Source organism: Nesoenas mayeri, assembly GCF_963082525.1.
Source record: "Nesoenas mayeri genome assembly, chromosome: 23".
Taxonomy (NCBI): domain Eukaryota; kingdom Metazoa; phylum Chordata; class Aves; order Columbiformes; family Columbidae; genus Nesoenas; species Nesoenas mayeri.
The window spans coordinates 7150947-7176740 of record NC_137574.1 but is presented as its reverse complement, the minus strand read 5'-3'; the positions used below and the strand labels follow the sequence as shown (position 1 = coordinate 7176740).

The following is a 25794-nucleotide window of genomic DNA, read 5'->3' as shown; positions in this document are numbered from 1 at the left end:
CCCCCAGCCCGGTCCCTTGGGTTCTGCAAGTTCACAACAGTGCCCTGTCTCTGGGTCCCCCCCAACCCCCGTCCTCCTTGGAGGCCCCAAATTCCCATGTTATCCTTTTCCCCGACCCGAGCCCTGGTCCCTGCATGAACAGGTATCTCAGGTGAAACTTGGAGGAATGAGGCTGGGGGGAGCAGAAGGGATTTTCAGGCTCAGATGAGGGAGAATCCACGGGCCTGGGTGGGGCTGGTGTCACCTGTGTCCCACCCACAGCCCCATTTCTCTCCAAGCCAGACCAACCCCTTTCTCTTCTTTCATAGGCATATCCAGGACCGTTGCTGGAAGCAAGTGGAGGTTCTCTCCTGCATGTAAGTAGTGGGGTGGACTTGGAGGACATCCAGTCTGGGGAACTGGAGGGCACTTTGGTCCTCCCCTCCCTTGCTGGGACTGGGACATCCCAGTGACCACTGAGGTCTCATGGTCTCTCTACAGGGGGGACTCAAACTCGGGCGAGTGAAGAGGGCTGCGGTAGGTGTCACAAGTTCTGCTGGCCCCACACCCTCCCTCCCATGGCCACGAGACTCCAGGGCATCCCAGTGTGACTCAGAACATGCCAATGTGCCCCAGTACACTCCCATGCACCCCCCGCAGCCCCCCAGAACATCCCTGCTCCCCAGTGTTTTCCCAGGATGCCCCATTGCCCAGGGCTCCCATTGCATTCCCGTCCATCCCATCACAACCCGCTACACCCCAGTGCACCCCAGGACACAGCCCCTTCCCCAGGACCTCCACTGCTTTCTGTGCCCCACCACACAAGCTCACGTACCCCATTTTTCCCTGGAGTCACCTTCCTCAAGGACCCCATCGCTTTCTCCTGCCTCCCAATGCACCCAAGTGTGCCCCTCACCCAACCTTTCTCCCCAGCTCCCTCTGTCTGTCAGGGTGGATAATGTTTTGCAGCAGAAACGCCAGGTTCCAGATCTTCCAGTTGTTGACTTGGAATTGCAGAATACGCTGTTGCGACCTCTTGAACTCGAGGTGAGCAGCATCAGGGCATCTCCAGCCCCACCAAGGGTCCTGGACCCCGGGGCATCCCTGAGCTGTCTGGGTGGGCAGAACGTGGATCCAGGACAAGAAAACAGAGGGGACTGTCCATGACCTGTGTCCCAGGCCACACTGGACAGAGCTGCCCCCATGACTTTTGTTGCACCCAGTGGGGCTCTATGGACCCAGAGGGTCACCGTGCAGGCCAGGCAGGGGCTCTGGGGCCATACAGACCCCGAGGATCACCCTGAGGGCTGGGCAGGGTTCTGCGAGATGTAGAGGCATCCAGGGCTAATGACACACTGGCCAAAGAGCTCTGGGTGCCACATGGATCTCAGGAGAACCAAGTCTTGTCCTGGGTTGATTGAGGGCTCCAACTCTTGTCTCCTTCCCTGGGTCTCTGCAGAGAGAGACGGTGGGGACAAGGCTCCCCTCGTGTCCCAGCTGACACTGGAGGTCTCATTTTGGGCTCTGATTTCAGAACTGAAACTGATGGTGACAGCCGTGTCCTGTCCCCCCTCCAGGGACATGAGGAGATGTGAACTGGTGAAGGGAAGAAGCCAGAGAGTCGTGGTCAATGGGGCAGAGTCCAGTGGAGGCCTGTATCCAGTGCAGTGCCTCAGGGGCAGTGCTGGGGCCAGTACTTTTCACTATATTCATGACTGACTTGGATGAGGAACTAGAGTGACTGTTAGCACGTTTGCTGGTGACACCAAGCTGGGAGGAGTGGTGACACTGGAAGCTGTGCTGCCATCAGAGACCTGGACAGCATGGAGAGCTGGGCAGGGAAAATGTAATGAAATAGAACAAGGGCAAGTGTAGAGTCTTGAATCTGGGCAGGAACAACCCCAGGTACCAGTGTAAGTTGGGGAATGACCTATTAGAGAGCAGTGTAGGGGAAAGGGACCTGGGGGTCCTGGGGACAGCAGGGTGACCATGAGCCAGCACTGGGCCCTTGTGGCCAGGAAGCCAATGGTACCTGGGGTGGGTTAGAAGGGGGTGGTCAGTAGGTCAGAGAGGTTCTCCTGCCCCTCTGCTCTGCCCTGGGGAGACCACACCTGGAATCTTGTGTCCAGTTGTGGCCCCTCAGTTCCAGCAGGACAGGGAACTGCTGGAGAGAGTCCAGCGCAGCCACCAAGATGCTGAAGGGAGTGGAGCATCTCCCATGTGAGGAAAGGCTGAGGGAGCTGGGGCTCTGGAGCTGGACAAGAGGACACTGAGGGGGGACTCATTCCTGGGGATCAATATGGAAAGGGGGAGTGTCAGGAGGATGGAGCCAGGCTCTGCTGCTGACAACCAGTGACAGGACAGGGGACAATGGGTGCAAACTGGAACACAGGATGTTCCACTTACATATGAAAAGAAACTTCCTCTCAGTAAGGGTATCAGAACACTGGACCAGGCTGCCCAGGGAGGTTGTGGAATCTCCTTCTCTGCAGACATTCCAACCCGCCTGATTCCTGTGTAACCTCATCTGGGTGTTCCTGCTCCATGGGGGGATTGCACTTGATGAGGTTTTGAGGTCCCTTCCCATCCCTGACATTCTGGGATTCAGTGAGGTGAAGGGCAGACGGTGCCAGCCCTTGGGGTACCCTGTGTTTTGAAGGCACCACAGGAAACAGATTCTTCGTGGGGCTCTGGTGAGAACCATCCCCCAAGGAACATATTTTGGTGTTGGGGCAGGAGAGGAGCGTGGACAGGCAGCCCGGACCCCTGGGTCCTCTGCCCTGCTCAGGGAGGGGAGGTTGTTCCCTGTACGATGGGCTCAGCACTCCTGGGCTCACAGGAGATGTCACCACCTCCAGAAGCCATCGGCTGTTCCCAAGGCCACCAGTGCAGCAAGTCAACATTTATTTGATGCTACCAGTCTGTTACAGCCAGTAATCCTGTGTAAAATCGATGCAAAATTACCACTGTGCTTAATTACAATGTGCCATATAACAACCAGGCATTGACAAATTTCTCTGTTTTCCCTGCGAAATCATATTTGTGACACTTTTACTCCCACATCCCAGCAGCAGCGTTTGTTAACACCGGGCAGCTTTGCTCTCCCAACAGCACTTCCAGTCATTCACGCCCAAGCCAACACGTCACTGGAACCTGGCCACGCATTTTCAAACAATGTCCTTCTGGGGTCCAACTGATGCTGGGGTCGATTTTCTCCTGCAGAAATCCAGAAAATTCAGGCAATCCAAGGGAGGTTGGGATGGTTATTTGTTACCGGTCTCAGAGCTCTTGATGGTGACGTTGTTGCATTGCAGAGTAAAAGAAGAGAACTGGAAAAGGAGGTTGAGATTTTACAGGATGCAAAGGCCATCACACAAGAAGTAATTACTGTTCAAGCGGAGCGGTGCTATGAGCTGCAAGATAATGTAGACCGGCTGCTAGCATGTATTGCTAAGGAACAAAAGGAAAAATATGCCAAAAGTGAGTTCTTGTGTTCTCAGGTTTGTACTCTTACCACAAAACACTCTTGGAATCCCAAGGAACGGGATGGAAATATTTGGAGTGGATCCTCAGACTCCAATATTGAGTCTGAACTTGATCCTGACTTCAATGGCAGGGAGGTGGTGGGAGCACAACCCCCATACAAACGATGCTGCAGCAGGAACAAGCAGATGAGGGGGGCAGATCACACAAACTCACTCTGCGAAGGAGTTGACGACATTTTCAGAGATCTCTCAGCAGACGAGCAGGGAAGGAATTCCGGCACAGATTTTGCCAGCTTGGGATAGTGGAGCTGTGTCTATCCATTTATTGGCAGATGAACAAGATTTCTTAAGCCCTATAGCCTATGGTGATCAGATACAACAACAATATGCTCAGCTGCAAACTGTCAGAGGTCCGGACAGGCAAGATATTATTGCACCTACGCTATATCAATGTTTGTGTGCAGCCGTTTCAACAGCATATGCTGAACCTGTTGAATCTGTGTTGTCCCGTGGAAATTGGTGCACAATGGAGGAAAGTATTGATTTAGTGCGGCAGATGGGGGTGGTGTATGCATTGATTATGGGATCCGATTCGGACAGGGTAGCAGTGACAAGTGCTACAGGTAATGCAGCACTCTGGCAAATGCCTTGAGGGGAACTGGGGCTGTAATTTCAGGACCCTCTGTTTGGGTGGTGGATAATGGAAATCCGGCAACACTGAGCAGAGTTACAGCACAGGTGATGAGAACACCAGTGCGGAATGACTTAGTACAAGCTGGTATCCCACGATCAGAAATAAGCGGGATCATACCATCACAAATTTTTTTTGCCGCTTGTAAAAGTTAATGCTTATGGAAAAAAGACAACCAGCCCCAGCCCCCCGCCCACACTGCACCCACCCTCCACCCCCTGCCACCTCAGTGCAAGACCAGCTTGCCTTTACCTGGCAACAAAAGCAATATACTTGCCGAGTACTGTCTCAGAGATACAAACACGGTCCCTCCGTTTGCCACCAGATGATAGTAGCTGATATAGCACTATGGTCGGGTACTGTTACTGACTGCCATGAGATTGATGATCTGTTGATTGTGGCAGCGTCACAACAAGAAGCTGAAGCAGCTGCTGAATTTTTGAAGGTGCATTTACAGGACCAAGGCTGGGCAATTACTCTGACGAAAACGCAGGGCCCTTGTGCTACTGTACTACTTTTAGAAATAGTTCTGCATAGGCAGCTTAGAGAAACACCAGATAAAGAACAGCACACCGTGCAGCAGTTTTCTGCACCAGCTCCAATAAAACAATTACATGTGTTTTTAGGATTTTTAGGGCATTGGAGCATTTTCATCCCTACATCTTCTGCGGAGGAGGAGTCCCCTTGTGAAGGGTTAATAGCAGAGCACAGTAAAGTTGATTCATTTGAGTCCCAAATCAGTAAGAAAGCAGATAATGTGACCTCTGCTGAGCTGCATGCTCAAGCTCTAAATGTGCATATAGCTTGTGGACGTGGATCAGCTTATGCTGCACACGCATGGGACACCGGTCACAATCAAACCCCTTTGCTGTTATATAGTTGTAGAACATGCTCACATCATTGTGCTGCTTGTACACAGCTGCATTTAAGAGCATGGGGAAAGGTAAAACGGGGTCAGTGGGACTTGAATACCTGTCAGGTTGATTATATTGGCCGCGTAACCCCATCTAGGGAATGGCAATATGTATACACTTCTGTGGATACAGTGTCAGCACCAACTACAGGGGAAATGAAACTATTCACACCAATGGATTGTGAAGTGGGACTGCAGCCTGTTGATCTAGATGCAAGAATTCATACGACTCCAGAGAATGCTGTATGCTTTTGTACCCTGACCTCCCCTCATGTTACATCCTTTGCTAATATCAGATTCTCGAGTTCTTGTATTTCAGGTATCTTCAGTGAACACCTGTGTTTTATCTAGAGGAGACAGCTCTGTAACAACGTTATTGGTGTCACAGACTCAACATCCAACTGAAGTCCAATCTGAAAAAGCGCAGACCACGACTTTCCAGTCTGTGTGGGCAATTAGCCCACTGCAGGTTGTTAAACCCAGAGTGATACCAGCTGACGGAGCTGGAGCAGCAGCGTATGTATTACTGGAAGCTGACAACATCTCACATCCTTGGAACTGATGCAGCAAGTGAAACCATCTACTGATAATGCCTGGCTGAATAACTCGTGTAATTCCTTGGCAAGATGAATGGGACACCTGATTATTGCAGAAATATGTTTTTTCCTTTTTCTGTATGTTTATTGTGTGCCCCTGTAAATTGCTCTGTGCTACACCTCACAAGCACAAATGAACAACTCTGGCTTCGCTGGCCCCAGCAGAAACAAGTCACCTGAGCGACGGGGTGGAACGTATGGGGATATAGCGAAAGATTTGGCGAGGTGATGAGTTAAATGTAAATACACTCCAGTGACTTGCGCCTGTCTGTAGAAAGGGATCGCACAGACACTTTTACAGGCAGCGTGTGACACTGGCTCATTTAAAACATCTCCATCTACAGACACACTCACCCGTCCTGCGCAGCATTCGGAACCTCCTCATCCACCACAGCTCAGGCGGGAACAGAACAAATCCTCCTGCTTTCCCCACACCGAGAGCAGCCAGTTTTCCCTGCAAGCACAACAGCAGCTCGTGCGCTGCATCTCCCAACCACGCTCGTTACCGCAGAGGCTTCGGCAGCGCTAACCAGGACAGTCTGTACTTGTGCAAGTGATGAGCTCGGTCTCAGCACAAGGGCCGGGACGGCTGCAGCACACAGGGAGAGCGTTGTAGCTGTTTCTCCTGGAAGGCGGGGCTGCAGGAAAGGAAATAAATTAGTTTTTCAGGAACAAGAAGAACACATTCAAATCACAAGGGAAAATCTGGAGCAAAACACTAAAACACCCGGTTTTGCAGGGAGCTGGAAAAAACACCTAAAACCTGTCCCCGGACCCTTCCCTTTTCCGTCTCGCAGACAATTTCCTCACTCATCGACAAGGGCACATGAACACTCCAGGGGTCTGTCTATGTGCTGAGGGTAAACACAAACACCACCTTTTCAGCTGGTCTGTATATCCCCAGATAGAAGCAAATGAACTCAAACGCTGTCGCCTGCCAAGAGCTTTGTCACCTCAGAAATTACCTGCAGGGCCCGCTGGACAACTGCAGAGCGGGCGACTCACACACCCTGGGCCATAACCTCGGCTGCCTGGAACGGTCACGGCTCTCTCAGAAATCTGGGCAGGAGTCAAAACCATTCTGGTTCGAGAGCAAGACCGGCTCGAGGTCAAGTTTCCTTTCGCATTCTGACACCTGGAAGCTCAATCATAAAGGCTCCACGGGTCCACACCAACGGAGCTCTCCCAACAGGCACTTCCAGTCATTCACGCCCAGGCCAACACGTCACTGGAAGCTGGCCACACATTTTCAAACAATGTCCTTCTGGGGTCCAACTGATACTGGGGTCGATGTTCTCCTGCAGAAACCCACAAAAATCTGGCAATACAAGACGTGCTCCTCTCTGCTCCAACAGCTCTCAACCTCCCGCACTTGAGCTTTCATGGCATTGCAGAAATAACAGAACAAACCCTAATGCAAAAGATTCAAGCAGAGCACGCTCCTTAAAAAGCAAATCCCAACACGAGTGCTCATTGCAATCAAAGGAAGCTGGGACACCGCCCTTCAAACGCTCTGGCTGTGCAGCCTGGACGAGACGGTGTCTGCGGTTCAGCAACATCCCCGCTCATCACGACCTGCTGGTGCCATCACCCCCAAATCTCAGCAGCAGCGATTGTTAACACCGGTTAACAGCTTTGGGTACCCAGAGCTGCCTTCAGCTCACGTGAAAGCGTCTCCTCGTAACGCCCAGTGTGAGCCCAAGAACGACGCCTCCCTAACGCACACACTGAGGAACCTCAAACAGTGCCCCCTTCTCCATGGGCTGCGTTACAACCTGTGACAGAAAGGGGATTCCACAGCCTGGAAAAGCTCCACAAGGAACGGGAGACTCCTGGGTCTCAGAGTAATTCTAGAGCTCAAGTGGTGACAGACATCAGCTCCAGCTCAGATAATACATGCCAACACCCATCACTGACCCAAGAAGGCAGCTCCTCCCGTCCTGACCGAGGGCTTCAAATCCAACACACTTTGTCCCTCCAACAGGACGCAGCTTATTGATTTCTAACACCATTCAACTCTGTCTTCCTTGAGATGAACTAGACACGCATTATACAAGCAACCAAGTCCCCACCTGGAAGCAGCGGGGCCTTTTGCCTTCTCTTTTCCACCCCACTTTGCAGGAGAAGGAAAACAAACGGCAGCAGAGACACTGAGAAATTCAACCACCAAATGGAGAGGGAACCTTTGAGAGCGGGAAAACTTACCCGTACAATGGAGAGAGCTACGCTGAATGAATAACACTGAAAACGAATCCTTCTTGTCAGGGTAAGAGTGCACAGCAATTAAAGACCTGCTGAACAGACCCGCCATTCTCAGAAATAAACAACCCCCAAGGCTCGACAAGCCAGGGTTACTGCTCTAAATCCAAGCGCAGCTGCACCGACCTGAGTCAACACGGACACAGTCGCCTCCCTTGTCCCACACGAAGCTGCACAGGCCACGTGCTGCTCCAACAGGAACGTGCTGGGGACACCCGGCTTTCCCACGGCGGCCTCTGCGCTGCCCCCTGCACGGAGCACCAACAGGCCGGCAGTTGTGGGCTCAGCTCCGGCGGCTCCCGGGACCGGGGTCTCCAAGGGCCCGTTCGCACACGGACCTTTGTGCGCGCGCCCCGACCGCGGGCGCTTCTCCCGCCCCCATCCCGACCCGCCGCTCGCCCCCCCGGACCCGCCGCTCGCCCCCGGACCCGCCGCTCGCCCCCCCGGACTCGCTCAGGAGACTCCGCTCGGCCCAGCGCTGCAGCCGGAAATGGCGTCACCGGGACGGGCGAGGCGAGCCGCGCTGCCGGCAGGACCCCGCCAGAGCTGTCCGATTATTCGCCTGACCCGCCACATGTTTATACGGAATCTGGTTGCTCTGAACCATTATTAAAATACAAAAGTCCCTGGCAGCCGTGCCGGCATGGCGGCTCAGTGCAGTGGAAACTCTCTGAGCTGCAGATCAGCCTCGGCTCTCAAACAAACTCCTCCCTGCCCGCTCCGCAGCCGCGGAACCCGCAGCACGGAGCGGCCGCACGTCCCGCGGGCGGACACGGTGTCCGCGGCCGCTCGGCACCGCACCCGCTGGGGCAGCAGCGCTGAGGGCCTGTGGGTTCCGAACCGGAGCGTCCTGTCCTGTCACAGCGGAAAAGTCTCGGCTGCTGAGAACAGGCTCCGTTTTGCAGTCGCTGAAGAGAAGTTTCCGCTCCCTGGAATCTCAGAACAGCAGCAGCTGTAACGAACTGACAGACCGTGGGCCGCCTGCATTTCTCAGTGTCTGTGCTGATCGCTGTTATCCGGTCGTTATTGTGAAAAATGCAGTTGTGACTCGTGCTAAGATGTTTAATGTTTACAGGTATAACCAAATGAGGCACGGACTCTGAACTTGGAAAAGGGAAAGGTGGTTAAGTTCTATGTAAAAGTTATGAAACTTGTTTAGGAAGTTATATTGATAGAGGGAACTAACATTTTAAGGGTTAAGCAACTATATAATAAGGGCCTACTAACAAGCTAACATTTTAAACCACATTATTAATATCTAGTTTAGAGCTGTATGGAACTAATTGTGCTAAAAAAAGCAGGACTTCATTAAATGCCGAGATAAGAAGTTCTACAGCACCAGCTGCAACAAGACAGCCAAGATTTACAGCAAAAAGGGGGCGCCAGTCTGGTTGCTGTCGGTTTGGCAGCTCGGGTTCCAGCCAGTTCCTCCTAATGAGCCAAAGGTACAAAGTCCACTGTGACGAAGCTGAAGGAGCTTCATCCAAAGACCCCTAAAGACCCCTCCTCAAATTCACCAAGTGACACTGCGCAGGCCAACAGGGGAGGGTCAAGGAGGGGAATATGTAAATGGTTATCTGAGACTCATTTTAATAGAAAGCAGGAAAGGTCATGAATATGTAGAGGCGTTTCTGGGGTCATTATGAATATGTAATACCATACTGTATTTAAGCACGCTTCTTATTGTTAAAAGTGTGCGTGTTGGGCGGAGTGAATCCCCCGCGCACGTTTTTACGGAACACAAGGAAATGGATTAAACATTGTTTATCCATAGAAAAAGCGTAAGTTATTTATTTCATTATTAATGCCAGAAAGAGGTGGAAAGATAAAGACGACAGGTTGTGCTGCAGAGAATTACATCATTTTTGCCAAATAAGGAACTGAAATAAATAACTTACGCTTTTTCTATGGATAAACAACGTTTAATCCAATTCCTTAATTGCATTCCTTAAACACGTGTTCATTAGAGCATAAGCAAAACAGCGCTGGGTGCGCGGGGGATTCGCTCCGCCCAATGCGCACACCTTTTAACAATAAGAGGTGTGCTTAAATACAGTAAGGTGTTACATATCCATAATGACCCCAGGAACGCCTCTACATATGGTGAAGCACGTGAAGCATCTAACCCCAAAACTTAACTGTACTGCTAAGACAACTCCAGAACCCCTAACACTAACCCTAATCCAACCATCACCCTAAACCAAATCCTAAAACTTAAGCCTAAATGTAAACCTAAATACTAATGCTAAATCTAATCCTAAAATTTAAGACAAACCCCTAGCTCTAACCCTAAGACCCCTTCCTTACTGGGCGAATGATGGGCATGGTGTTATGAGGCAATTTGTGTCTCAGAAACTCATAATCCAGGAAAAAGCCTGTGGCTGTGAAGGGGATCATGGGGTCAGTTCTGACTCTGGAGGTGACAGACCAGCAGCAGGGACATGGCTGGGAAAGAACCTCTGCACTAGGACAGGCCCTGTCCACGAAGAGGACTTGGAGATGGGTTGTCATGTCCATTCTGCCTGAGTACGTGACAGGACAGCAGCTGGTATATGGTCATGTCTGCCAGAGAAGCTGAAAGGCACTCATGGGTTTTACAAGATCACGCTGAGGTTACTTCTGTGTGGTGAGGTGAAAGACCACAAGAAGCCTGACAGGTTGGGCTCCCTGCTTGAAGGGCAGTTTCTGAGATAGTCAAGCTTTCCATGGTAGTGGGAAAATGCGGGAGAGGGAGAAAAAAAGGCAAGAAGAGCAACTTGGAAGATAGAGACTGAGTATCAGGAGGAAGGAATGTCACTGGAAGGGCAGTGCTGTGGTGCAAGAGGTCGCCCAGAGGTAGTCTGGATCAGCCCATGGTTGTGTTCCAAAGAACAGCCAGTGAGGGTGCAGACACATCAGTGAAGGTGCAGAAATGCCGAGGTGAGAGCAGGTGGGGAAGCGAGATGGGCGTCTATAGCCTGCAGGGAAAGAGGGGAAGGTGTAGGACTGTGTGGAGCAGCCGGTGGTGGAGATGGCAAAGGGCGCTGGCAAGGCTGGGAGGCACCAATAGCACCCAGGTCTTTGTCCCCTTGGCCTTGGCAGTTGTCTCTGCCACTGAGGCCAATGAGAAAACGTTGTCCTCATGGCACTGGGGCCTCGTTGCCTCCTTGCAGCCCCATGGGGAAGCTGGAAGTTGTTGTTTCAGTGTTGTCCTTTTCTCAGAGAGCCCTGAGCCGTGTGTGAGGGACAGGATCCCCCTTCCCATTGCCTGGAGCTCATGGGTCTCCTTTCTGCTTCAGAAAGCAAACCAAGGAGTTTCTCAGCATCAGAGCCACCTGCACAGGGCCTTGGCCCACCTGTCATCACAGTGTCCAGCGAATCCCTGGGGAGCCTTTGTCAGTAACAGGCCTCAGTGGGGCCCATTAATGCTTCAAGGAGCTTTGAAGTTTTGTTTCTGACTTGGCCTCCTTGAGAGCTTTGTTTGTTCTCAGTACCTGAGGCTCATGGACTCAGCATCAAATGCAGCATGAGCTCACTAAAATGCCCCAAGCTCTCACAAGCCATGTCTCCTGCATAATTTTCTTCAAGCTCTACAAAGCTTGTAGAGTTTAATTAGAGAGGTTTCAGGAGAGCAGATAAAGAGGACATTTTGAAGGAGCACTTTGAAGATGTGATAGAAGAATTCCCCCATGGATACCGATGCAGAGTGTCTCCTGAGGAGGGGTGGACAGACAGGAAAAGCAGATTCAACTCCAGCAGATCCCCACCACAGATGACCTGTGTCCATCAGTGCCAGCCCCTCTCCTCAGACCAGAACAAGAGTCCTGCTCCAGCAACAGAGCAGCCTGACCCCAATGAGTGTCTGCAGAAAGAGGTTTCTCTTCCTCCTGGATTCCTCCCTGAAGAGTGGGAGGAATCTACAATAGCAACAACAGCTACAATAGCAACAATAGCAACAACAGGAACAATAGCTACAATAGCTACAATAGCTACAAGAGCAACAATAGCTACAACAGCAACAATAGCTACAATAGCAACAATAGCAACAATAGCTAAAATAGCAACAATAGCATCAACAGCAACGATAGCTACAGTAGCAACAATAGCAACAATATCTACAACAGCAAGGATAGCTACAATAGCAACAATAGCAACAATAGCTACAATAGCAACAATAGCTACAAAAGCTACAACAGCTACAATAGCAACAACAGCTACAACAGCAACAGCAACAGCAACAATAGCTACAATAGCAACAATAGCTACAATAGCAACAATAGCAACAATAGCTACAATAGCTACAAGAGCAACAATAGCAACAACAGCAACGATAGCTACAATAGCAACAATAGCAACAATAGCTACAATAGCAACAATAGCTACAAAAGCTACAACAGCTACAATAGCAACAACAGCTACAACAGCAACAGCAACAGCAACAATAGCTACAATAGCAACAATAGCTACAATAGCTACAATAGCTACAATAGCTACAATAGCTACAACAGCAACAACAGCTAAAATTGCAACAATAGCTACAACAGCAACAATAGCTACAATAGCAACAATAGGTACAATAGCAACAACAGCAACAGTAGCTACAATAGCTACAATAGCAACAACAGCAACAATAGCTACAATAGCAACAATAGCTACAAAAGCTACAACAGCTACAATAGCTACAACAGCTACAACAGCAACAACAGCAACAGCAACAATAGCTACAATAGCAACAATAGCTATAATAGCTACAACAGTAAAAATAGTTACAATAGCTATAACAGCAACAACAGGTACAATAGCAACAATAGTAACAACAGCAACAATAGCTACAATAGCAACAGTAGCAACAATAGCTACAATAGCTACAATAGCTACAACAGCAACAATAGCTACGATAGCAACAATAGCAACAACAGCAACAATAGCTACAATAGCTACAATAGCTACAATAGCAACAATAGCAACAACAGCTAAAATTGCAACAACAGCAACAATAGCTACAGTAGCTACAATAGCAACAACAGCAACAATAGCAACAATAGCTACAATAGCAACAACAGCAACAATAGCTACAATAGCAACAATAGCTACAATAGCCACTATACCAACAATAGCTACAATAGCTAAAATAGCAACAACAGCAACAACAGCTACAATAGCAACGAAAGCAACAACAGCAACAATAGCAACAACAGCAACAATAGCTACAATAGCAACAATATCTACAACAGCAACAATAGCAACAATAGCTAAAATAGCAACAATAGCTAAAATAACAACAATAGCAACAACAGCAACAATAGCTACAATAGCAAAACCAGCAACAATAGCTACTATAGCAGCAATAGCTACAATAGCTACAATAGCAGCAACAGCAACAATAGCAAAAGTAGCAACAATAGCAAAAATAGCAACAATAGCTACAATAGCTACAATAGCTCATATAGCTACAATAGCTACAATAGCTACAATAGCAACAATAGCAACAGTAGCAACAATACGAACAATAGCAACAATAGCTACAATAGCTACAACAGCAACAACAGCTACAATAGCAACAATAGCTACAATAGCAACAATAGGAACAACCGCAACAATAGCTACAATAGCAACAATAGCAACAACAGCAACAATGGCTACAACAGCAACAATAGCAACAATAGCTACAATAGCAACAATCGCTACAACAGCTACAATAGCTACAATAGCAACAATAGCTATAACAGCAAAACCAGCAACAACAGCTACAATAGCAACAATAGCAACAACAGCAACAATAGCAACAATAGCTAGAGTAGTAAGCTCCAGCTGGTCTGACTATACTGACTGACTTCCATGGTCCTGGGGAACCTGAGGACATTCCCTGCTGTCATCAGGGGAAGACTCAGAGGGGAAGACACTACAACACCATTTGGGTTTCCACTCTCCTGCATGGGAGTTCAGGAGGTCTCAGGTCTGACCTCCTCCTCACAGCACGTTCAGCTGTGGAGTGAGACCACGTTGCTCAAGGCTTTACCATGTGGGGGGCTGGAAAACATCCAAGGACAGAGACAGCATAACAAAGCTGGGGAAGCTGCTCCAATGCTTTGATGCCTTCATGGAGAAGAATATTTTCCTTATCTGCATCCTGAACCTTCCTTATTTCAACATCTGACTGTTGTCTGTTATCCTCCTGCCAAGCATGGCCATGACAAGACTGGCTCCACCTTCTGGAGAAACCTCCCCGCAGGGACAGAGAGGCTGTTACAAGATGCCCAAAGCCTTCTCTTCTCCAATCTGAACAAAGGCCCTTTCCCTCAGTTTCTCCTCCCAGCAAGTGTCCCAGTCCCTGAGCATCTTAGCAGCCCTCCACTGACCTCTCTCCCAGTTATCAACATCTTCAGGGGTTAGTCTATGCCAGGTGCAGGACCTGCCCTTTGTCCTTCTCTGTCGTGATGTTCCTGACAGGACAGCCCTCCTGCCTATGAGGTTTCTCAACTTAGCATCATCAACAAATGTGCTGAGAGTTGTCTCCTCAAGGTCACAGATTATCAAACTGCCCAGGTCTCAGCAGAGTCCCCTGTGCTGCCCCACAAGCCCCCAGTAAGTCCCAGTGGTCTCGAGGTTGGGCATGAGACCCCTTCACCACTGCTCTGTCAGCCTGATATCCAACTGTTTTCACCCATCTATTTGTCAACCCATCTGACTGTAATGGCCTACCTCGGGTACAAGAACATTGAGGGACAGCATGCCAAGAGCCTTGCTGAAGCTGAGGTAAATGACAGCCACTGTTCTCTCCTCACGCAGAAATGCAGTTACTTCATCATGAAGCCAATCAAGTTTGTGAGACATTAATTACCCTTGCTAAGTCCATGCTGATGGTTTTTGGACATGTTTTGCTCTTTTAGGTGCCCAGAAATGTCACCCAAGTGGACTCATTGGACAGGTCACTCCTCACCAAAGTGTTCTTGTACAGCTTGTGGTTCCCTGGCAGGCACTTTTGGCTGCAACATTGGGTTTTTCTCGCTCACAAGAGACCTCTACAAATCCTGTGACCTTTCAAAAGGGATATTCCGAAGATGTGTTGATCTCCTGCAACATCCTTGTCACTATTGCACCTGTTATATGGTGTATTTAATTTCTGTGATCTTTCATCTGTTTACACCTGTCCTGATATAATGACTGTTTCTAAAGTTCCATTTTCAGCTGCAGACTCTCTACACAAAGACCCTTTTCATTATTCTCCAGTTTTCTCTTTCTCTTATTCTTTATTCATTCAGATTGCTCTCAACTTGCCAGCTGCTGTTTTGAACTTCAGGTAGTTAAATGTTTGCCTGTTTTGCAGTAGTTTAATTGTCTCCTTAGTCAACTCTTTAATTATGTTTGTATCTTTATTCTTTTATCTGCTTACCTAAAACGTTTCTCATAAGATTATCCCTTGTTGAAAGACAACCTCATTAGAGGCAGCTTGTACTTAACTTATGGTGGAGGAGTGCAGTTATTATTTTTGAAGCTTAATTCTTCTTCACTTTTCTTTTTTTTGTAATTAGCAGAAATACTTCAGTGCCTGTGTGCAGCCAGTTCTCTATGAAGAGCAGGTGGGAGATTGTGCAAAGGAGTTTTAACATCCAGCTGCAGAGAAATGTGGACAAATCTGATGTAAAGAAAAGTGAGAACAAGTCCCAGGGGGTAATGAGAGAAAGGGTAAGGTTGGGCAGGTGAGGAGGAGTGTTGTCCATACCATGTTGGATGTCAAGGGACTGCTTTTCCTAGCTGTCCAGACCTACTGAGGAGACATTCTGGATCGTTATCAATGAGAGAACGCTACTATCACCTGTTCACTGAACTGAAAAGGAACATAATATGCCCTTCAAAATACAGAATAATTTCTGCTAGGTGCATTTTGAAATCTTCCTTCTTTGCTACATTATGAAACAGCTCAAATTAGTTTTAGTGTCTTGAAGACTTGAAGAAAATTACAGGAAGAGAAAGAGTTCATTAATACTTTCTGTATTTTAATGAGCCCCATGGTGTATTTGGCCCTTAGTCCATGAACTACAGATACTGAGAGGAGACTGAACAAATTGCTCAGGAGGTGGAAGTCAGAAGCGCAACTCAAAGTACCTTGAAACATTGATTGACCCCACTGAGGGTCATTATTGACAAAGCCTCTCTATGGACTCATTAGAGAAGATAATTGAAGGTTGTGATTGCAGGTAGGAAAAGGCACTGTACAGGTTGGTCTGCTATGGAGAAAATCCTTGGTCTGTTTTACCAGCCTAAAGGCCAAACCCTGACCCCAGGCCCTGGGAAGGCAGATCCCTCATGCGTGGCTCAGGGCTCTTCCTGGAGCAGTGGGGTGTGAGATTGAGCAAGGACAAGTGTAGGAAACCGTACAACCCCTCCTGGCTTCCCCAAAAAGGGGCAACGAGAATCAAAGTCCAGGGCCTCAAAACAGAGTTTATCCTGGTAGCTCTCAGAGACAGATACAACTGCCATAGCCAGGGGACAAAGACCTTGGTCCTGTCTGCCATTTCAGCCTCACCAGAGCCCTTGGCCATGTCTACTATCCCAAGAGAACTGGATTGCATTCAGAGATTGCTTCTTCCACGCTCAGGATCAGAGCATCCCCACACGTAGGAAGTCAAGGAAGGGAGCCAGGAGGCCTGCGTGGTTGAGTAGGGATCTGTTGGGTATGCTCAAGCAGAAGAGGAGAGTTTACAGGTCATGGAAGCAGGGGCTGGCCACTTGGGAAGAATATAAGGCTGCTGTTAGAGGATGTAGGAAGGCAGCTAGGATAGCCAAGGTCTCCTTAGAATTACAGCTGGCGAGAGGTGTCAAGGACAGCAAAAAGAAGTTTTTCAAATACATAGCGGATAAAACTAATACCAGAGGCAATGTAGGCCCACTGAGGAATGGGGTGGGTGCTCTGGTGGCGGAAGATACAGAGAAGGCAGAATTACTGAATGCCTTCTTTGTCTCTGTCTACTCTGCCGGAGGCTGTCCTGGGGAGCCCTGTGCCCCTGAGACCCCGGATGAAGCCAGGTCAATGGAGGAGTTTGCTTTAGTTGATGAGGACTGGGTTAGGGAGCAATTAAATAGTCTGGACATCCATAAATCCATGGGTCCAGATGGGATGCATCCGCGGGTGCTGAGGGAGCTGGCTGAAGTCATTGCTGGACCGCTCTCCATCATCTTTGCCAAGTCTTGGGAAACGGGAGAGGTGCCCGAGGATTGGAGGAAAGCAAATGTCACTCCAGCCTTCAAAAAGGGCAAGAAGGAGGACCCGGGTAATTATAGACCGATCAGCCTCACCTCTGTCCCTGGGAAAGTAATGGAACAACTTATCCTTGGTGCCATCTCAAGGCATATCAAGGATGAGAGGGTTATTAGGGGCAGTCAGCATGGCTTTACTAAGGGTAGGTCATGCTTGACCAACCTCATAACCTTTTATGAGAATGTAACAAGGTGGATGAATGATGGCAGAGCGGTGGATGTGGTCTACCTTGACTTCAGTAAAGCCTTTGACACAGTCTCCCACAGCATCCTAGTTGCTAAGTTGAGGAGGTGTGGTCTAGACAATAGAGTAGTGAGGTGGGTTACCATCTGGCTTAAGGAGAGAAGCCAGAGAGTGGTAGTCAATGGTGCGGAGTCTAGTTGGAGTCCAGTATCTAGTGCAGTGCCTCAGGGGTCTGTACTGGGGCCAGTATTATTCAATATATTCATTAACGATTTAGACGAGGGAATAGAGTGTACTATCAGCAAGTTTGCTGATGACACTAAGCTAGGAGGAGTGGCTGACACGCCAGAAGGCTGTGCTGCCATCCAGCGAGACCTGGACAGGCTGGAGAGTTGGGCGGGGAATAACCTAATGAAATTTAACAAGGGAAAGTGTAGAGTCCTGCATCTGGGCAGGAACAACCCCAGGTTCCAGTATAGGTTGGGAAATTACATATTAGAGAGCAGTGTAGGGGAAAGGGACGTGGGGATCCTGGTGGACAACAGGATGACCATGAGCCAGCACTGTGCCCTTGTGGCCAGGAAGGCCAATGGTACCTGGGGTGTATTAGAAAGGGGGTTGTTAGTAGATCAAGAGAGGTCCTCCTGCCCCTCTACTCTGCCCTGGTGAGACCACATCTGGAATATTGTGTCCAGTTCTGGGCCCCTCAGTTCCAGCAGGACAGGGAACTGCTGGAGAGGGTCCAGCGTAGGGCAACAAAGATGATTAAGGGAGTGGAGCATCTCCCTTATGAGGAAAGGCTGAGGGAGCTGGGTCTCTTTAGTTTGGAGAAGAGGAGACTGAGGGGTGACCTTATTAATGTTTATAAATTTGTAACGGGTGAGTGCCATGAGGATGGAGCCAGGCTCTTCTCGTTGGCAAACAATGATAGGACAAGGGGTAATGGGATCAAGCTGGAACACAAGAGGTTCCACTTAAATTTGAGAAAAAACTTCTTCTCAGTAAGGGTGACAGACACTGGAACAGGCTTCCCAGGGGGGTTGTGGAGTCTCCTTCTCTGGAGACATTCAAAACCGGCCTGGACATGTTCCTGTGCAACCCCACTTGGGCGTTCCTGCTCCAGCAGGGGGATTGGACTGGATGATCTTTTGAGGTCCCTTCCAATCCTAAACATACTGTGGTACTGTGATACTTCATGTTTGCTAATACTGTCCCCTTCAGGCACCTTTGTCCCTTCAGGCTGTTGACATCCATCTTGCTTTCCTACCTAGCTCTCATCCCAGCATTTCCTACTTTCACTGATGTCTCTCCACCCTCACTGCTCTTTCCTTGAAGCCCAAAGCCATGGGCTGATCCAGACTCCCTCTGCGTGACCTCTTGTACCACAGCACTGCCCTTGGACTGAGATGTCTTTTTCTGAACCTCCAATCTGAACCTTCCAAGTTGCACTTTGTGTTTCCTTCTCTTCCAACTACAAAGAAAAGCTCCATTATCTCTGAAACCACCCTTCAAGCAGTTGCAGGCTACTGCTCCAGTGCCCTGAGCCTGCACTTCACCAGGCTCCAGAAACCCAGGTCTCTCAGCCTCTCTCAAAGGCCCCAAACCACATCCTGGCAGATCTCTGAAGTTTCTCTAGTTCCTCTCCATTCCTCCAGAACAGGGAGTCCCACACCCAGACACACTAGCCCAGATGTGGCCACCACAGCACCGATTCAAAGGGGATGATAATTCTGTTTTTTTTTGGCCACACTCCTCCTAACGCAGCCCCACATGCCCTTGGCCTTACTCATGGTGAGCGTGCACCACTGGCTCGTATGACATCCCTCGTCATATCCAGCCCCTTCTGCTCAGAATCACTCCTGAGCTGTTCAGGTCCCAGCCTGCCCTCATGTGTGGGGTTATTCTGCCCCCAGTAAAGAACCGGCAACTTCTCCTTGTAAAATTTCATGAGGTTTTATTGCCCAATCCCAGAGTTTCTCAAGGTTCTCCTGGAGTGAAGCTCTGCTTTGCCAGCTGTTCATGAGTCCGTACAGATGGCTGATTAGATTTATGGTGCCTCTGACAAGATCAGAGTATCAGGCATTACAAGGCACTGCGGATGATAGAAGGAGGTACTAGTTTAATTGAATAGCTGAACAAGGGAGAAATCCCCATGGTCAAATGCTGAGAAAGATTGAATGAGAATACAAAGGAAGCCAAACTCAGGCTAGGGAGGATATCTTGCTGGTATCCAAGAAGCTATGGGTGGCTGTTTTTATGTCTTCCCAAAGGCTCGTCCTCTCCTGGCTTTTCACTTTCAAAGTAAAGGTACACAATGGGCTGCATTAGTGGGAGTGTGGCCAACCAGACAAGAGAGTTGTCATCCCCCTTGACTCAGCACTGCCAGATGGTTGAGGGAGGTCATCCTTCTTCTCTACTCAGCACTGCTACAATTTCTCTCGCTCACTTCCCACAGGGTTTTCTATACCCCCACATTGCCCAGCAGTCCTGCTTTGTCTTCTTGTGAAAAACATAGCCAGGAGACCATTCCCACCATGTTGGATCAGGGAATATTTTCTACTTTCCCTTAAACCAAAGACTTCTAGCAGAGGTCCATGGTATTCAAAGTCCTCAGTGACTACCAGGGCCTAAAATTGTGAGGCTTCCTCCAGCTGTCTAAGGGACAACTCATCCACTTCATAACCTTCCTCAGGAGGTTCAGTGATCCTGACCAGAACACCATTGTACATGGAGAGCTAGAGGTCCACATAACAGTAAACTAGAGTAGACCCAGGGCTGTGCCCATGTACAGCTTGGCCTTCAGTCTGTGTTGTGCTGAGCACACAGTTCTGCAGGTTGCAGGATAGACTGGGTTACAACAGAGAAGTCTGCAGGAAGCTCCCACCTGTTGCCAGTGATTAGGCCAACTGCATGTCCTTATCTTTATATAAAACTGCAGCAACAAATTCGCATGTGAAGAGCCTCTTTTAGGGCCAGTAGAAATGACAACTTCATTTCCTTCCTTCTGGCATCATGCAGTCAAGCATGAGGGTGCTGTAGAAAACAGTGGCACTGGTGAGGTGAGAGGACCAGATGGTCCTTGTTTGTGACAATTGTCCTGGGGTAGGTGCCCCATGATGTCCAGGAGCTTGGGCACAGACCAGACCCTGCTCTGCTGGTCTTTCATGTCTCTCCCAGGAGGCCTGGCTGTGTGAGAACATTGCTGTGTGCCCCCACCATGCACACTCACACACTTCATCTTTTCACGGGTGGTTTCCTCTCTGGGGCACTTTCCAGCCCAGCTCCTCGCCAGCTCTCCCCACATCCTGCTCTCACTCTAGCCCAGCAGGAAAGCCCAGTCTGGGCAGGCCCTGTAGAGTGAGATGGAAGAAACAGGTCAGTGACAGTGTCTCTCTGGCCGCCACGCTCAGGATGTCCGGATGCCCGGCAGCCTTCAGCACCCTGTGCCAGCCCCGCTCTCCAGGACAGCACCGAGTCCTGGCCCTGGGGCTCTTCAGGCAGCTCCTGCTGCCCCATGGACAGGGCAGCCTGCGCCAAACTGGCACCCATGGCAGAAAAGGGTTTCTCTTTCCATGTCTGCACACACACGGTGCCCTGCTCTTCTCCCTGGACATCCCATCTCCCCACAGAGCCTTTCCCCAAGGAGAGCACATCTGCACTGGCCTGGCCAGATGTTCCTGCACCCTGTTCCCACACTCCCCACAGCCCCCGAGCTGGGGCTTTTGCTCTGTGCAGTGAGTGAGCTGTGATGCCCAGGCTGTGGTGGCTCTGCAGGGACATACTGGCCAGGTTGAGAGACAGACCCAGCTGATGTTGGTCACTGTCACTGTGACCACTTCCCACACGAGCTCTGAGGTGGCCATGGAGGGTGCTCAGAGCTGCTCTGCCTTATCCACCACCTGCCTAGGTGCTGGATACCAACAACCCAAACCTGAGCCACCAGCTCTAAGTCCCTTGAAAGCCAAACTGGGACCCTGATCTCATCCCACTGAGCCCACAGAAAACACAGAAAGCAAAGCCTTTTGAGAGTCTATTCCTTACACATGTTCTTGAGAGCATGTCACGGAGGCACCCCATAGGTTAATTTAAGGGACAACAGAGTCCAAAACCAACTTTTATTAAACCGGTGAGAAACAGGGTTTTAGCACTCCAAAAGTGACTTAATTAAAGGTTCGGATATCAGTTGAGGAAAATTATTAAGGGGCAGCAACTAATACAACAGGCGGTCCACAGAATGCATGCACGTGGCTTTACTTAAAACAGTGCCGGAGCCGGCCCTGAGTCCCGGAGAAGTACACACTTGCCTGAACATGGTGCGGGATTATTTTTAAAGAGATACACGTACTCGTAGTAAGTACGGGAAGTGTACACTCGCAATTCCGGAGGGTAAATTTATAATACACTCACAATCCTGTGAGGGTTAATTTACTTACACGTGCAAATGTGCACGGAATATTACACGTGCTTACGTGGAAGCACGGGAGGAAAATACACTCGCGATTGTGCGAGAAAATAATTTAAAGTACACGTGCAAATGTGCACGGAAAGTTACACGTGCATATGTGCACGGAAGGAAAATAAACCCGCGATTCTGCGAGGATTAATTTTACACGTGCTCATATGGAGCACAGGAAGTTATATGTGCATATGTGCAAGTATAAATGCAAGCCTGAGTTTGTAATAAATGTCTCTCATTGCACCTTCCCGAGAGTCCGTGCCTCATTCACTGCACCCTCACTGGCTGTTTGTTGAAACACAAAGCCATGGGCTGATCCCGACTGCCTCTGGGTGACCTCCTGCACCGCAGCACTGCCCTTCCACTGACGTTTCTTCCTCCTGATATCCAGAATGCACCTCCCAAGTTGTCCTTTTCAGTTATTATTTTTTTCCCCCCTCTCCGGCGTCTTCCCACTACCATGGAAAGCTCGACTATCTCAGAAACTGCTCTGCAGGCAGGGACCCCAACCTGTCAGGCTTCTTGTGGTCTTTAGCCTGACCAGAGAGAAGTAACCTCACCATGGACTCCTTATGCACCCATGGATGTTGAGAGACAGAATGTTTCCCTTGTACACACAGATGCAGGAGTCACTGTGTCTCTCTGACCTCCTGCTGCCACTCCAGGGGGCTGGGAGGCACCTCAGCCCTGCCATTTGTCACCCTTCTCTGCACTTACATGAGATGCCTCATGGCATAAAGAATGGAGGTGGGATCTTCTGTTCCAGGAAGCACATCCCAGTGCTACATTCAGGTGGTTCCCCAAAGGATGTTACTCTTAACATGAAATCGCATCAAGACACTGTCTGTCCCACTGACCTTCATGGAACCCCAAGGAATAGCTGATGGTGTTTCTGCTCACTCGGGTTCATCACCTCAGAAGCACTTTGTGCATTTGTTTACATCTTGTCTATACAATGCAAACATGGACATCTGACCTACTCATTAGTTGTGCTGCCAGGGAGGGACAAAGAACCTCTTCAAGCTGAAGTGAGAAGCCAGTGCTGGAAATGGTGGTTGTGAGAGGCCGGTCCATGACGACTGACCTGCAGCAGGTTCTCTAGGGTGTCCAGTGGACATGGGCACAAACACTCAGTGAGAAATTTATTTACATTATCTATGCTATGCAGAAGATTATGGGCAGTTTATTGCTTCATAAAACAGCCATTCATTAGTTGCCACACTGAATCCTTGATCTCCTTGTTCCTCATACTGTAGATGAGGGGGTTCACTGCTGGAGGCACCACTGAGTACAGAACAGACATCACCAGATCCAGGGATGGGGAGGAGATGGAGGGGGGCTTCAGGTAGGAAAATATGATAGTGCTGACAAACAAGGAGACCACGGCCAGGTGAGGGAGACACATGGAAAAGGCTTTGTGCCGTCCCTGCTCAGAGGGGATCCTCAGCACAGCCCTGAAGATCTGCACATAGGACACCACAATGAACACGAAACAGCCGAATACCACTGAGAAAGAAATCACAAGAACCCAGACTTCCCTGAGGTAGGTGTCTGAGCAGGAGAGCTTGAGGATCTGGGGGATTTCACAGAAGAACTGGTCCACAGCATTGCCCTTGCAGAGTGGTAGTGAAAACGTATTTGCTGTGTGCAGCAGAGAATACAGGAACCCAGTGGCCCAGGCAGCTGCTGCCATGTGCACACAAGCTCTGCTGCCCAGGAGGGTCCCGTAGTGCAGGGGTTTGCAGATGGCAGCATAGCGGTCATAGGCCATGATGGTGAGGATAGAATACTCTGCTGAAGCTAAAAAGACAAACAGAAACACTTGGGCAGCACATCCTATGTAGGAGATGGCCCTGGTGTTCCAGATGGAATTGGCCATGGACTTGGGGACAGTGGTTGAGATGTAGCCCAGGTCAATGACGGAGAGGTTGAGGAGGAAGAAGTACATGGGAGTGTGCAGGTGCTGGTCCCAGGCTATGGTGATGATGATGAGGCCGTTGCCCAGGAGGGCAGCCAGGTAGATGCCCAGGAAGAGCCAGAAGTGCAAGTGCTGCAGCTCCCGTGTGTCTGTGAACGCCAGGAGGAGGAACTGGGTGATGGAGCTGCTGTTGGACATTTGCTGATTTTGGCTATGGGGGCTATCACAGAAGAAAAAGACAGTAAGAATTTTTGGGAGATTTCTCTGAGCAAAGTCTAAGCCATTTCTCGCACACACCCCCCCTGCTCCACACCCCCTTGTCCTTTTCCAGACCTTCCCTCAGCTCCGTGTCTGAGCCCTGGGTGGTGCTGGCTGGAGGTGCCGTGAGGAGCAGGACCTGTGCGCGCTGGCTGCTGAGGAGTCAGCCCTGCTCTGCAGCAGTGGGGTCATAGGAACGGGGGCAGGGGACAATCCTGGGGTTCAGCTTTGTCACATGAAGCTGCTCCTGGTGCAGAAATACCTGTCAGCATCTGCACTCCCAGGGATAAGGAAATGAGGTGGCAGAAGGCGTTTTGAGAGGTTTGGGGTTTTTTACAGCTCCTTCTCCCCTCTCACCCTGGGGAATGTTCTTGGATGTCAGAAACCATCAGCATTTCTGCTGCACTCAGGGAGAACAGAGCGAGTCCTGCAAGGCAAGAGGCTGCCTGTGGCTTAGTGCAGAGTGAGGGGAGCTGGTCTGTCCCTCTGTCTTGCTCCAGCTGCCCTGGGCTGGCACCTTTCTGAGATGGAGGATGATCACACTCCCATGTTTCCCTGAAAAGCCACCAGACGCTGCTGAGAGCAGAGGGATCCACCTCAGACCACTACACATCTCACTGTTTTCTAAGGTCTCAGCAGCCCACATTTAGCCCAGGGCAGAAGTAGCTCATTTCACAAACCAAACAACATTTTGACTGTCGCACCATTTCTGTGCTTCTCCTTGAGACTTTCAGATAACACAGATGTTATAGGATGGGTTTGCATCCCAGAGGGGAGCTCACAGCTGGGATGGAAACCTCATGCAGATAGCCAAGTGTCTGAATGATGGCATTTGATTCAGGGAGATTCAGCCCCACAGACTTCATTGCCCACACTCCACAGGTCAGAGCAAAGCTGGGACACGTGTGCCCATGGACACACCTGCAGGAAAGGACCCACAAGATCAGTGTGTGACTCTGCAGTTGAAACTGCCATCCCCAGAGAGCCTGACAGCAAGAACAAGATCCCAACAGCAGTGACCCAGAGCAGGGGAGCAAGAAGGAAAATGCGGTGAGGGTGGGTGTGAGAGAGGCCAGGGCAGGGGCAGCCGGGCACTCAGACAGCGTCACCCTTCCCCAGCTGTGCAGCCACCTCCCAGACACCAACAGTGCTGGGCAGCTGCTCTCAGCCCCTGTGCTCTGCAGAGGAACTGGAGCTCTGGCTGCACAGGAGCTGCTTCATGCCTTGGAGCCCCCGGCCCTGAGGGCAGAGGCTTTGCTGGGTGGGAGAGCAGGCGAGGGGGCTGCTCAGAGAAGGGATCTGCACTGCAGGGGGTCTGTCAGAGATTTCTACATCCTCCCTCCCACAAGAGCTCTGGTTTGTCTCCTCCTTCCCAGATCATGTCCCTGCTGCCAGGAGATTTTCCTCCTGGGAGGTGATTCCCTGTCCCATATCTTTTCCCTGTCAGTGCTCACAGACCCCATCCCAAACTCTGTGCGCTCACCCTGGCCCTACAGACACCTGCCTGTTTGCAGGGCACCGCCTGGGAGCATCTTCCTGTCTGCAGGTTGAAAACAAAGACAGGTGGGTGATCCTGCTGGGTCCAGCAAAGGCGATGCTGCATCTGTCCATGGGCAGAGGAGTGGATGAAGGCTCATCAGGAGGCTCCTATCAGACCTACTGACTACTTGAAGTTACAGCTGAGTGGTGTCCATGACTTGTTCAAGTATGAGAGCTCCTTTTCCATTTCTCCTCTCAAATTCCCCAAGAGAAACAAATTGAAAATAAGGACTTGGGAGAGCTCCTTAGCTTTACTGTAATCCCTTCCTTTACCTTCTC

At 49.9% G+C, this 25794-nt stretch overlaps 2 protein-coding genes and 1 long non-coding RNA gene across 5 annotated transcripts in view; all 3 read right to left on the bottom strand.

Moving 5' to 3' along the window:
• The window catches only part of LOC308048809 (olfactory receptor 14C36-like), a gene marked incomplete at its 5' end in the record, with an annotated part of 80264 nt that overhangs the window by 33475 nt on the left and 20995 nt on the right, over nt 1-25794 (bottom strand). The gene's annotated exons all lie outside the window — the stretch shown is intronic.
• On the bottom strand, nt 2876-8297 carry LOC308048992. Of its 3 annotated transcripts, none has more exons than XR_013923215.1 (4): nt 6630-8297; nt 6019-6302; nt 3679-3824; nt 2876-3308 (listed from the first exon to the last, which is right to left on the bottom strand). It is a non-coding gene; the product is annotated as an uncharacterized lncRNA (long non-coding RNA). The 3 variants fall into 3 exon arrangements; XR_013923217.1 differs by lacking the exon at nt 3679-3824 and having other exon boundaries at nt 6630-7955; nt 8050-8297; XR_013923216.1 differs by lacking the exon at nt 3679-3824.
• On the bottom strand, nt 22984-23916 carry LOC308048857 (olfactory receptor 14A16-like; the record flags this gene model as incomplete). The annotated part of the gene is made up of 1 exon (XM_080358186.1): nt 22984-23916. The coding sequence occupies one exon, from the start codon at nt 23914-23916 to the stop codon at nt 22984-22986; it is 933 nt and encodes a 310-aa protein (XP_080214312.1).